This window comes from Mixophyes fleayi, chromosome 4 (genome assembly GCF_038048845.1).
Source record: "Mixophyes fleayi isolate aMixFle1 chromosome 4, aMixFle1.hap1, whole genome shotgun sequence".
NCBI lineage: Eukaryota > Metazoa > Chordata > Amphibia > Anura > Limnodynastidae > Mixophyes > Mixophyes fleayi.
Window position 1 is genome coordinate 109386388 of NC_134405.1, and position 12895 is coordinate 109399282.

Genomic DNA, 12895 nt, shown 5'->3' on the forward strand with positions numbered 1-12895 from the left:
GGTGTACTTTGCTGAGGCTGTGTTCATTTCTTTTCACTTAGATTTTCATTGAAATATTCATATTGACCATAATAAAATCATCAGCACATCCTGTTAATCTCACCAACAATAATATATGTACTCATGCCATAAATATTTAATCTATTTATATGGTATTTTATAAGTTCCTTATGTGTACATACAGAATCGAACCACAACCAAAGATCCACCTATTGAGTACAATGTAAAAAAGACCGCAAGAGTGTAGTACTGTAATAATTGGGTGGTGTCTGCAATGATAAATGTGCTTACAGTTTAAAATAATAGATCAGCTTATCTGTCTATAGCAGTGTCCTTGAGGTTTCTCATATAGCCAGTAACTTAGCCCAAAACTAGAAATGATCAGAGCCCCATTTCAAGGTATAGTATTGAATGAAATGTTAATATAACAAAAGTAATAATTTATACATTTCAAGCAATTTAAAAAGCTTTTGTGGATGAAACCAAGTGTTATTAGTGGTAGCCCTTCTATGTAGATGCTGGACGCCAGACGGAGCTCCATGCCCAGAGAGAAAACGTTAGAATGAAGACTGCAAAGCCACCCTACACGCTCTGTTCTACAACTTTGTCAGGGGTGGCTTTCTGCATGGCAGTGTTCATTCTCTCAGTCTCTCCCTCTCTCGAGACCTAACCAGTGGATCCCAAACTTTCTCAGTTTGAAGCACCCTTAGGGTCTCCATAATTTTGCAAGGCCCCCCTAAGCCAAAATATTTACCTAGTAGTCCCCCGCCTTGCTTAACCAGCTAAACACCAGCCCTGGTAGAGGCACCCCTGTGAGATCGCCGCAGCACTCCAGGAAGCCGTGGCGCACAGTTTGGGAACTGCTGACCTAAGCTTTAAACCAGCAAATGCGGAGGGGGACTGGACGTTACAGTACATAGAGCAGTCAGAGCTAAGTGAGGCATTCCAAAGCATCACTGTTTACTACAATGTGACTGTTGTAGTCACATGACACTGCAAAACACACCAAGGAAATATGGTAATGCCAAGATTCTTCCTATAGGCTGCCACAGTGATTTCTTTAAAACAAAAGAAAAACACATCTCATCTTTTCATGGATTGCTGCTTTAATTAGATGCCCTCCCTCTATCAGAACATCCCCTACTCTGTCCAGGTTCAAACGGGCCCTAAAAACCCACCTCTTTCTCCAAGCCTTCCAGTCCCCCACTTAACTTCCTACCTTTTTCTCTTTCTCCAAGCCTTCCAGTCTCCCACTTAACTTCCTACCTTTTTCTGCCTCTCCCCTCCCCTGAATCTACCTCAGTTCCCCCTTCTCTTCCTCTCACCCCTGTGTCTCTCTGTCTGTCTACCCCGCACCTTAGATTGTACGCTCCCTTGAGCAGGGCCTTCTCTCCTCCTGTTTCCTACACCTTTAACTCTGCTCTCCAGCTACCTTTCCCCCCACCCCTCTGGGGGTCTCCCCGTCATCCGCACCCTCCCTCTTGGGCTCCGGCGCCTGCTGGTCTTCCCTCCCCCCTCTCTCTAGCTGCGCTTTGAGCTTACTGAGTTACTGTGCTTATTGTTTACTGTACCGTGCTGTCCCACCTTGTATTGTACTTGTTTGTCCCTGTACGGCACTACGGACACTGAGTGGCGCCTTATAAATAAAAATTAATAATAATAATGTAACTATAATGTAGATAGTAAACTGTTTTCTGTTAGCTGAATTGATAACTTCCAATCTTGGGGATTACATTGTGGTGGGTTTCTTAAAATAGATTCCTATTCATCTGGCAGTCGAGAGTTGATAATTCTTCCAGCATTATTTAATTTTTGTAATAACCCTGCCTTTTCTTGATGCTAGTTCTCACTGTTCTATTTGCCTTGGGGAGAGATTCAGTAAGAAAAAAATATGCACAGTGTGTCCCGGAGCAGCTGTGGAGACACCTCCCCTGCACCTTTTAAGTGAAACATCTGCTCATTTTTTGCTTGTTTTTTGTTTTAAAACACTGTTGGGTAACAGTGGTCTGAAATCCATACAACTATTTAGAAGAAAACACCTGCTTCAACTAGTCACCTGTTCCAGAAGCAACAATTGCTTGGGAAAGTGTTGATAACATAATCATATATGTAAATTATCCCATATATTGAAATGGAGTTAGGGCAAATTTTAGTTTGTGCAGCTTTGTTTTATTCACTACAAGCTATTTTCCTCAGTTATCAGTAATTTTAGGCTCAGAAAAGTATATTTCAATGGCCTTAAGCTGGTTAATAACCTATCATTTTTGTTGGCCAGTTTAGACCAGTTGGCATTGGCCACACATGCGCTGTATATTGGATAATTGGCCCAGTATCGGCTCTAAATAATCGTGATGCCTAAAATTAAGTTGAAATAGAGGATATGCCTGTAATTGAGGTTGACACTTTACCATTGTTGAACTGTGTGCGATCATGTTACAACCACATTAACAGGCTGCATACTGCGCGAGTGCTAAATAACAGGACGGATACATTTTGTCCACCCATATATGTAGTCAAATTGAAAGTACTCAGGCCAAACAAATGTATGTTAAGTGTGTGGCCAAGTTTAAATAAAAATTGGCCCGTATATGGAATCGAACCAACAATTGCCCATAATCTGATGGAATTTTCATTGTTTATCATAAAAATGATTAGCCAATTAGTGTAAAACTGGGTATGGGTCCAATTGTACTACAATGGGGTTGAATCACATCTCAATGTGAAGTGGTTAGCTTTACTGACGGGAATAAAATGAACTAATATCAACAATAACATAGCTTTGCTTCATTGCTGATTGATTAGATTATTTCAGTATTCTCGTATACATTGATTACTTATACCTTTGTAATTTATCACAATTTTTTTTTGTTTCTCTGCAGGCCTATGGGTCAGGCTGTGATATTGTCATACTAGCACATGATTTTGAGTGTGTACAAATAATTCCTGGTGCTAAACATGGAAATATCCAGGTTAGCTGTGTGGAGTGTTCCCAACAACAAGGCCGGGTAAGACCTTACTTTTACTTTTATTTTTACGAAGTAAATTTGTTATAAAAGTTAAAATAATTTTGACCAGTAAGTTTCTGTGGCTTTATTTGACATTCCAAAACTAATCAAACTGGTTTTCCTTCTTTGATTTGAAAACCCCCTTCCATACCACGTCTGTTTTCAAGAGTAGATTCTGTAAACATTCTGAAGAAATGCAAAAGAGTACTACTGCAGGGCAAAGGGTTGTTTTGAGATGGCGCATGCTTTTGTGCTAATGCACCAGTGCTTATGAAGAAGGCACTGATTTGCAGGCCAAAATAATGGCGTATTTGGGGGATATAAAAGTTTTTACTGGCTGATTGGAGAATTTAGGAGTGTCTGGGCCGTTACTGGCTGAGTGTGAAATAGGCACCTGCTTTTGTACCCACATAAGAAAATTAGCATTTTGTTTTATGGTACATGATTTTTAAATGAGACGGATTGGAAAGGATTGCACGTTCCCTGCTTTTCAGGGGGGAGCATAGCGTTTTTGCCTCTGTAAGAGGAGTTCTCAAAGGTCGTTGTTTTTTTTGTTTTGTTTTTTTAATCGGATGAATTTTGCTCCTTCTAGTGGCTCCTCCCTGCGGCACTGCTGCGGGAAAGCACATTTATGCCAATATAATAAAAACCTTCAAACACATCTAATAAAGATACTTCACTGTCATGATTTATTTAAGGCACAATAGAGGCAGTATGTTAGGAGAAAAATCATAGAAGCTGCACTTAAAAATGGCATATTTACATCCATTACATCTGTATGCTGTATCTGACACATCTCTAGATGCATTCAGTTCTGTATCCGTAGCATATACGTCAGGATACACTCACACCCAGGTTTGATTTCAATGAAAAAAACCTCTATAATACAGCATGTATAATCTTCCTCCTTGAGTGCGAATGAAAGTAGTAAGAAAATGAATTCTAAAATACACCCACAGAATAGTATAATATAGCCAGGCACGCACAATAAAGAAAGCTTCAGAGGTGATTCCGTAATTGGCGAATCATAAGTGGCTAGCTATTACTGGCAGCTGTCACTATCATCATTGTGTATTTGCAGGTTGTATGGCTACTGACGGGCGTATATATGTGTCTCCGTGTGGTCCTGTCTCAGTTTGCAATTAAGTGAACACACCCTTATTGTTCTCTGTCTGGAAGTACATGCCCCTTCCCTCCAAATCTGCATATGGACCTTTTCTTGTGGGTATGCGCAGTTTAAATTGATGTATTTTACGCTAAGTAAAAGGGCGTACATACAACTCGGCATGAGCCCCTTAAGGTTCCCACTTTGCTAATTGCAACCATTCATGAACACTGTGTGTGGTGAAATGCAGCAGGGATGCAGTGCTGGAGAGACACAGCCTGCTGGCCATTACTGTCTCTCCAGTATATCACTGATCTTATCCTTCTTTACTTGTTCAGCGCATTAAATTAGGTGGTGGCACTAGAGAGAAAGAGAGCAGTTTTGCAATTACCATTTAGATATGTTAACTTTGGAACTCGCCCTTGTGGTGGAGGATATGAAAAAAAATATATTTATTTTTAAGTGATGAACTTCCTTTAATTTAAACCGTGTTTTAAAATAAATAAAACAGAACTTCTTCCCACTAGTAAAATAACCTTTGTTTGTTCCAAAATGAATCTTTACTCAGGTATGTGTAGACTGTAGTTGCTACATTGACACAGCTTGTAGTGTTTAGAGGTTAACAGCCATTGCAAGTCAAGTGAATTGCATGATTCAAATGTGATTGTGTGATTGAATTTGTGCAGTGTGGCCAAATTGCTTACAGATTCGATCAGACTGGATTATAAGGAGTGGGGGCTAGCAGGGCTGCCAAGAGGAATGCAGGGCCCCGGTACAACAAATTCATGGCCCCCCCCCCCTTATAGTTGAGAAAGCAAACAAATTTTGCGCCGCCTCATGGCAACGTAAAATTTTTCATGGGTGTGGTCACACAATTGGGGGCATGGCGCTGTTGGGGCGTGCCTAGCACTATAAAATCACTAGGTCCTGAATTCCCCGGAGCGTGACATTTGTCCAAGCACTCCTGACTTTCAGGACATCTAACACCCTTGTGTAGTATTGGAAGAATGCAGTGTGTACAGAAAGAGTTCAGTCTTGGCCTGCGCCCACTGGGCTCACCAAACACTCACCAAACATTGCCATTGACCCTACTAGAATCACAACATTTCACACACTATGCTGCTCTGTCCTACCTGTTCTTCTCACTTTTACCACATGTGGCTGCTGGTTTCTTTAGTTGCGGCTTGTCTGGATCCTGGAATGTTGGAGGACCTATTTGGAAAAAAAAATGGCTACATTTAGAAAATTATAGCCAGCCCCACCGTTAAATCAATAGCATCCATGATTAATAATTAGGCCTTCCTCCAGCCCCAACATTAAAATAGTATTCCCATTACCCCGCAAACAAAATAGCAGCCATTAATTAGCCACCATCTACCTCACACACACTACATTGCCAAAAGCTCCGTGCCATCACACACACATTACTGTGCCCCTTTATCATCACCACGCTATGCCCTCTTATGATCACACTGCGCCCTCCATGCTGCCTTTGCCCCTTTCTTTAACCCCTTGTGCCATGCTGCTTGTCCCTCTTTTCTTTAACCCCCTGTGCCATGCTGCTTGTCCCTCCTTTCTTTAACCCCCCTGTGCCATGCTGCTTGTCCCTCTTTTCTTTAACCCCCTGTGCCATGCTGCTTGTCCCTCTTTTATTTAACCCCCTGTGCCATGCTGCTTGTCCCTCTTTTCTTTAACCCCCTGTGCCATGCTGCTTGTCCCTTTTTTCTTTAACCCCCTGTGCCATGCTGCTTTTGTCCCTCTTTTCTTTAACCCCCTGTGCCATGCTGCTTTTGTCCCTCTTTTCTTTAACCCCCTGTGCCATGCTGCTTTTGTCCCTCTTTTCTTTAAACCCCAGTGCCATGCTGCTTGTCCCTCCTTTCTTTAACCCCCTGTGCCATGCTGCTTGTCCCTCCTTTCTTTAACCCCCCAGTGCCATGCTGCTTGTCCCTCCTTTCTTTAACCCCCTGTGCCATGCTGCTTGTCCCTCCTTTCTTTAACCCCCTGTGCCATGCTGCTCTTGTCCCTCTTTTCTTTAACCCCTTGTGCCTCTCTACGTTTCTCCTTCATTTCTTTAACCCCCTGTGCCCCTGTGCCTCTCTGCGCTTCTCCTTCCTTTCCTTGACCCCCTGTGCCATGCTCCTTGTCCCTCCTTTCTTTAACCCCTCTGTGTCATGCTGCCCCCCCCCCCTGTTTTCCTCCCTTCACTTACCTTTTTCTCCTCTTCTTTCTTGTCTTCTCTGCTGCTCTGTGCTCCATTGCTCCAGACTGACAATGCTGGGCGTGACATGATGATGTCACACCCGGCATTGTCAGTATGGAGCACAGAGCAGCAGAGAGGAGGGAGGCCGACGCCGTGATCACGTGAGTATGTTGTTTTTTTTTTTGTTTTTTTTTTACTACCCTGCTCCCCCCACCAAGGATCGAGCCCCTTCCCCCATCCCCTCCGCGGCAAAAAATAAATATAAAGTAAAAAAATAAATCGTCGGCACCCGGGCCGGGCCCCCTGACATGCCCGGGCCCGGGTAATTAGTACCCACTCCCCCCCCCCCCCCCCCCTCTCGGCGGCCCTGGGGGCTAGCATTGCATTTAAAGCACACATAATATGTCCACCCTTCCTAGTGAAATAAGTTTGTCTGGTATAGTAACTACATTTTGAAGTAAGTTGTCTTTGCAGCAACTGTTTTCCTGTAGAACTGAAGTGTAAAGCAATTACTTGTGCATATAACACCCATTGAAATGAACTATAAAGTATAACCACTTATGTGAATATTTGACCCAGTTTAACTACGATGCCTGCCTGTGTTGTCTGTAGGTAATATTTATTTTTGTCTATCAGAACAAACAATATGGCAGGATTCACTCTTTAATAATTACAGACCACCATAAATATAATTAAATTTACAGTATACTTTTTGACCATAGTGTGAAATTGGAGGGAGAAGAAAAGTATTTCTTTACAGAAATAGTGATGGAGCCTGGGAACAGTCTTTTAGCAGATGGCATTAAAGAGACCATAACCGTACATCATCATCATCATCACCATTTATTTATATAGCGCCACTAATTCCGCAGCGCTGTACAGAGAACTCGCTCACATCAGTCCCTGCCCCATTGGAGCTTACAATCTAAATTCCCTAACACACACACAGAGCGAGAGAGACTAAGGGCAATTTAAAAGCAGCCAATTAACCTATCCGTATGTTTTTGGAGTGTGGGAGGAAACCAGAGCACCTGGAGGAAACCCACGCAAACACAGGGAGAACATACAAACTCCACACAGATAATGCCATGGTTGGGAATTGAACTCATGATCCCAGTGCTGTGAGGCAAAAGTGCTAACCACTTAGCCACAGTGCTGCCCCATGGTTTCTCTTTGTACTGAACTGATGTTTATTTTTACACATTCATCCATAAATGAGTTTTTCTACTGGACCCTACACAGCTAATAATGGTGATAGCTAGTATTTTTGCAGAGCTCATCTTTCAGTACAGTTGCCTTGTTGTCTTCTCTTCCCCATAATCCCATGTGCTATACCTGAGCTCCCTCCTGTCAATCGTATTACAATAGCAAGTATTGGTGTAGCCTGATGTCCCTGGGTGCATGTCCAGATCCTACATTAACAACATAAAACTATGTCTAGTACTTTTATTTCCCAGTCCTAGACACAATTAAGCAAGTTACACTTTTGAAGTTACTGTACTTTGTAGTGAGACATACATAAGGTTGTTGTATTGAACAATTAGATAGAACATTCCGAAAAGCCTAGAGCTTGTTTTCCACTGTAAAATTATATGGATTTGTTTAATTCATGAATGTTTGCAGAAAAATAAAACATTATTCATAATTAAATATTTTTCCTGTGCAAAGGGCATAATCCAAGCAATGTAATTGCATATTGTACAATAATAGTAAACTATATATATTTTTCTACCCAGATTGCTGCTTCATATGGAAACACTGTTTGTATATTTGAACCACTGGGTACAGCTAACTCACACAAGCGAAACAGTGTAAGTAATAAGCTATAATGCTGCTCTAATTCTTACTCCTACCATGTTCTTGTTTCTCAATGTTTTTGTTGTATTTTTATCATTTTGATTAGGAAAATGCAAAATATAGAGATATAATATATTTATAAGAATATGAAGCATCTAGAGACATAGGAAAAAACATTGTTAGTTTGTATTGTATAGTGTTGATAGCATTCAGAATATTGTGTTCATTTGTGCAGAGACTGAATTGTAATTTTGTCATGATACAAAAATTCTGTGAGGGGATGGTTATTCGCCCTATGTTTTTAACTCAAACACTTGGTTGGTGCAGATTTAGCCTAATGGGATCCAAAAGGCAGCTGAACTAAGTACATTATTAATGAGAGAGATTAAAAATAGCCTTCAGTTTGCTACATAGCAAGTGGAAATACGGTTCAATCAAATTTCTTAAATACTGTATATTTTAAATACAAAGAGCAGTTTTTGTCTTTTTATTTTTATGGGATACGTAAGAAAAATATGCAATTATATAATACCTTTAATGTTTGTAGTAGATACGTAATACATGTAAATAATGATAGTCTCCTGTTGTTTGGAGAAATGCAATATTTGTATTTTTGTTTTGTTTTGCTGACTTGGAATTAAAATATCTGTTGTTTGCAAGAGTTCTGCACAGCTCTGGTCTCATGGCAATACCGATTTTAACCTAATTAAAGCTACTTAGGCTGAAAACAATGTTGCCCTTGCTTTAGTTCAATTGATGTAGAAATGATTCCTATACAATCGGAGGGCCAGACTTTGGCTACAGATTGTCACTCATTCAGAAACCCATAACAATCAATATTAATGTTACACTTGCCTTGGAATACTGGTGATGGCAGTTTGCCTCTGTGGAGGGTGAAACAGTCTAAAATAATGCTACAACCCAGGAGTTATAGATCACTTGTAATACTACATGCATTACAAATGATCTTACAATGCTCAGTTGCGAAGGAAACCTGGCTGAATAAACGTTTAAAGCCAATGGAAATAAATAGAATGGTGAAACCAAATGGGAAAGAGAATTATATTAAAAATGTCCCTTTCTTTCCATCAACTCACACCCAGAACCACAAGGCTAAGTCTTCCAGCCTGAGTATCATTGATACCATTTTGATGAGTGTCACACAGAATAAATGTTGCTCTAACCCAGGGGTTCTTAACCTGTGAAGGGTGCTTCCCCTGGGGAGGTGCAAAGGGGTTACTGGGGATGTGTGACTGTCCTCTATAACATTTTTGTAATTGCTTTTGTTTTTTTAGAGTTTAGTTTAGATACAGTCGAGTCGCGATTAACCGGATCCAAAAAAATATTGGAGGCATGCTGATAATCATAATTCCGTATGATTGAAGTGTTCGGTAAAATTAAGACTCCTGTTACTTTGTTCGGTAAAATAAAAGTAACTTTCGGTTTAGTTTAATCTTGTACCAAACTCCCGTGCCGGAAATGACTCGCACAACACTTGCTTAGAACAATCGCAAGAACAGTAAAAGAGCAGTCGCGATCACTCCTCACTTAGCGACTGTTATAGTTAGATTGCAATGCACAGTCTGAATGACTGCAGCAATGGATTTTTCCAAAACCATTTAATTTTATTTATTACTAGCTTAGTTAACAGTTTGTCTTTCCTCTTCAATGCAAGAAGTTGTTCCATTATTAACTCCACTGCTATAAGAGTATATATTACAATGCTGTGTCCTAAGAGAAAATGTCAACAACAGCAAAAGAGGTATAGTGACTAGTATGATAAATATGGGTTCAAATGCTACCTTGGCCGTGATGGAATTGAAAAACGCAGTGTTATTTATGTGCAAAAATTCTTTGCATTGATAATACGAGGCCTGCCAAACTCCAGGATCATTTCACTAAAGTACACCCAGGAATCCCTGGAGAGTCGCTGGAGTCACTTAAACAGATGAGGTTGACTCAAATCATCAGGTACGTTACCCAAGTTAGGTTTTATATCTAAAACTACACAAAAACCACTGCTTGAAGCCTCCTAAAGAGTGGCATATCTTATTGCTAAGAACAAAAAGCCACACACTATCAGTGAGACTCTAATAAAGTCTTGTGCACTTCAAATGGTTGAAACTGTTCTTGGAGAGCAATAGAGGAACCAGATTGCTCAAATACCTCTATCAAATAACATCATCTGATGTAGAATTTAATATATATCAACTGATGTTTTGGCTCAACTTGTGGAAGAACTCAAGGAAGTAACTACCCTTTGGACTAAAGTATGGATGAGGCTCAATGCAGTTAATTCCTGACCTTTGTGAGATATGCCACCAACTCCTGCATCAAGGAGGACTTTTTGTTCTGTGACCCTCTGTTGGGTACCACAAAAGCTTTTGATATTTACTGGCTAATTGATGAGCTATTTTCAAAAAATGAGTTGGACTGGAAATTAAAATTGGGTTTCATAGCTTCTGATGGTGCTCCTTCAATGTTGGGAAAGAATTCTGTTTTTGGTGCATCGGGAGGCTCCAATCATAAAGGTAATCCATTGTTCTCTACATCGTCATTCCTTAGCATCAAAAATACTCACTCCAAAACTTAAATCGGCCATGGATACCACTGTTCAAGCAGTGAACTTCATATGGTCTCAAGCTCTGAACCACAGACTCTTCAAGATACTCTGTCATGAAGTTGGATCTGCTCAATAAATGTTGCTATTACCATACAGAAGTACGCTGGTTATTCACTCGGGTTATGGAACTTGAAAGAAAAACAAAAGCACTCTTTTATTGCAGCATTTATGTGCTTTTTGACAGAGAGGCGAGTTAAACTATAATACTAGGGTCCCAAGCACACATTGATGTTAGTGCTGCAGTTTTTGTACCGTAGTCTAGGTACGTGCCAGATATTTGAGCAATATTTTAAATAGTCACAACTGGTATTGCATTGTGACACTTTTATATTGTGGTGTAAAATGAACATTGCAATGTATATACTTAGAGATACTTTGTTTAGTTTTGATAATGGATATTATTTTGCAAGGTTTGTCTCCCTTTAGTATATTGCTATCTGGAGAGAATCTCTGGTCTCAGTCACCCTACGTGTTATGACCACAGTGCAGTCACTATATGTATAACACAGTAGTATTCACAAAATGATGTGGGCAGGGGGAGCATTCTTTATTATGGTCACTGTATACTACCTGTTCATATCTCAACACAGTTCAAATCCTGAGAAAAGCTGCATGTATTGCGTAGTGTAACATGAAATCTGCAGATTAAAAAAAGAACTACCGTAAAGGAGGTGCATACATTGCAAAGTTCACTTTAATCTTACATAGTGTAGTAAAAATAATAAATTCTGAGTTGTAGAGTCTGACTAATGCATTCCTGGTTACTTGTTTATCGGACCTGATGATGCAGGACAATACACAAAAAGGTCAATAGCTCCTTTTAACAAATGTTTCCAAGATTAATCGACAGACCCCACGTCTGGTCAGACATATTGTAGCACCAGCTATAACTGTTGAACGTTTTGTTAGTTCTACAGCAGCCCCATGTCAGGCTGACAGATTTGCTTATGTGATATGACTTCATTAATGTACATAAAAATAACAGTTAAAGAAACGAGTTGTTAATACCAGAAACAAACTGGACACATCCCTAATCTCCTTACATAGATTGATCAATTGACACCTCCCAGGTTGGAACACAATATTTTACTTCTAAGAACGGTATATTAAAACGCTACTTAGTTATAAAGGATATATTTTGTAGAGCTCTTTGTGATGAATAAAACAATATAATCTTATGTGTAATTACTTGGAATGCAATATGCCATGATAAATGTTTACTTGCCCTCTAGGGGCAATGGCCTAATGTTTATTTGTTATAGTTATTTATACTTTGGGAGGAATTCAATTTAGCACGAGGTCCCATACGGATGTCACTTCCGGGATCACATGCTGCTTGTTTGACAACTGCTAGTTGTTTCACGTGAATGAACAATAAATACTATTTGGAGTGAATGGCCATTCCAACAAGTGCTATGGATACCGACGCTCTGAACAGATAAATGTCACACTTTTTATATATCGAATACTGGCTATTGTTGGATGTGTATTTGATATCTATATGAGAAGAAATATATATATATATATATATATATATATATATATATATATATATATATATATATATATATATATTCAATCCCGATTTTATAGATTTATGTAATATACCGGTATAATATCAAATTGTATTGTATTTTATACATTACTTTTATGTCGATTTGACATATAATTAAGAGTAAATATTTCTGTCAATTTTATCAGCGTTTCCTCAATATTATAGGTCTCATAGGACCCTGGCTTCTCTGTGGAGCTGTTCAGATTTAAATTTTCACTAATTTTTGCTTGCACCCCATAGACCACTTTGAGAAAATAATATGGTAGAATTTTTATAATTATTGTCATTAATAGTTATTTATATAGTGCCTATATATTACAAAATTCTTTGCAGAGGATACTTAATCATTCACATCAGTCTCTCTCTCCCCCAATGAAACTTGCAATCTATGTTCGCACACAAGTTAATTTTGTCGGTAGTCAATTAACCTATCTGTATGTGTTTGGAGTGGATGGGAGAATAAACTCCATATGTTAAGCTTTTTCCTGCTTAATATATTTGTAGGGAAATCAATCTTTTAAGTGTAGCAGGTATCCATAGGGTCCTGGTTGGAACTGAACCCTTGACCCCAGCGCTGTAAGTTCTCAATGTTAACCACTGTGTCACCGCC

General features: G+C 39.6%; 1 protein-coding gene across 3 annotated transcripts in view; it reads left to right on the forward strand.

Moving 5' to 3' along the window:
- Positions 1–12895, forward strand: part of DMXL2 (Dmx like 2) — a 104798-nt gene that overhangs the window by 13754 nt on the left and 78149 nt on the right. For all 3 annotated transcript variants that reach the window (XR_012691264.1, XM_075207987.1, XM_075207988.1), the window contains exons 2-3: positions 2880–3005; positions 8047–8121. Coding sequence is in view for 2 of the 3 variants with exons in the window: in XM_075207987.1 (XP_075064088.1) it covers positions 2880–3005; positions 8047–8121 (201 nt within the window). In the remaining variant the exon portion in view is untranslated. The remainder of the gene's footprint in view (positions 1–2879; positions 3006–8046; positions 8122–12895) is intronic.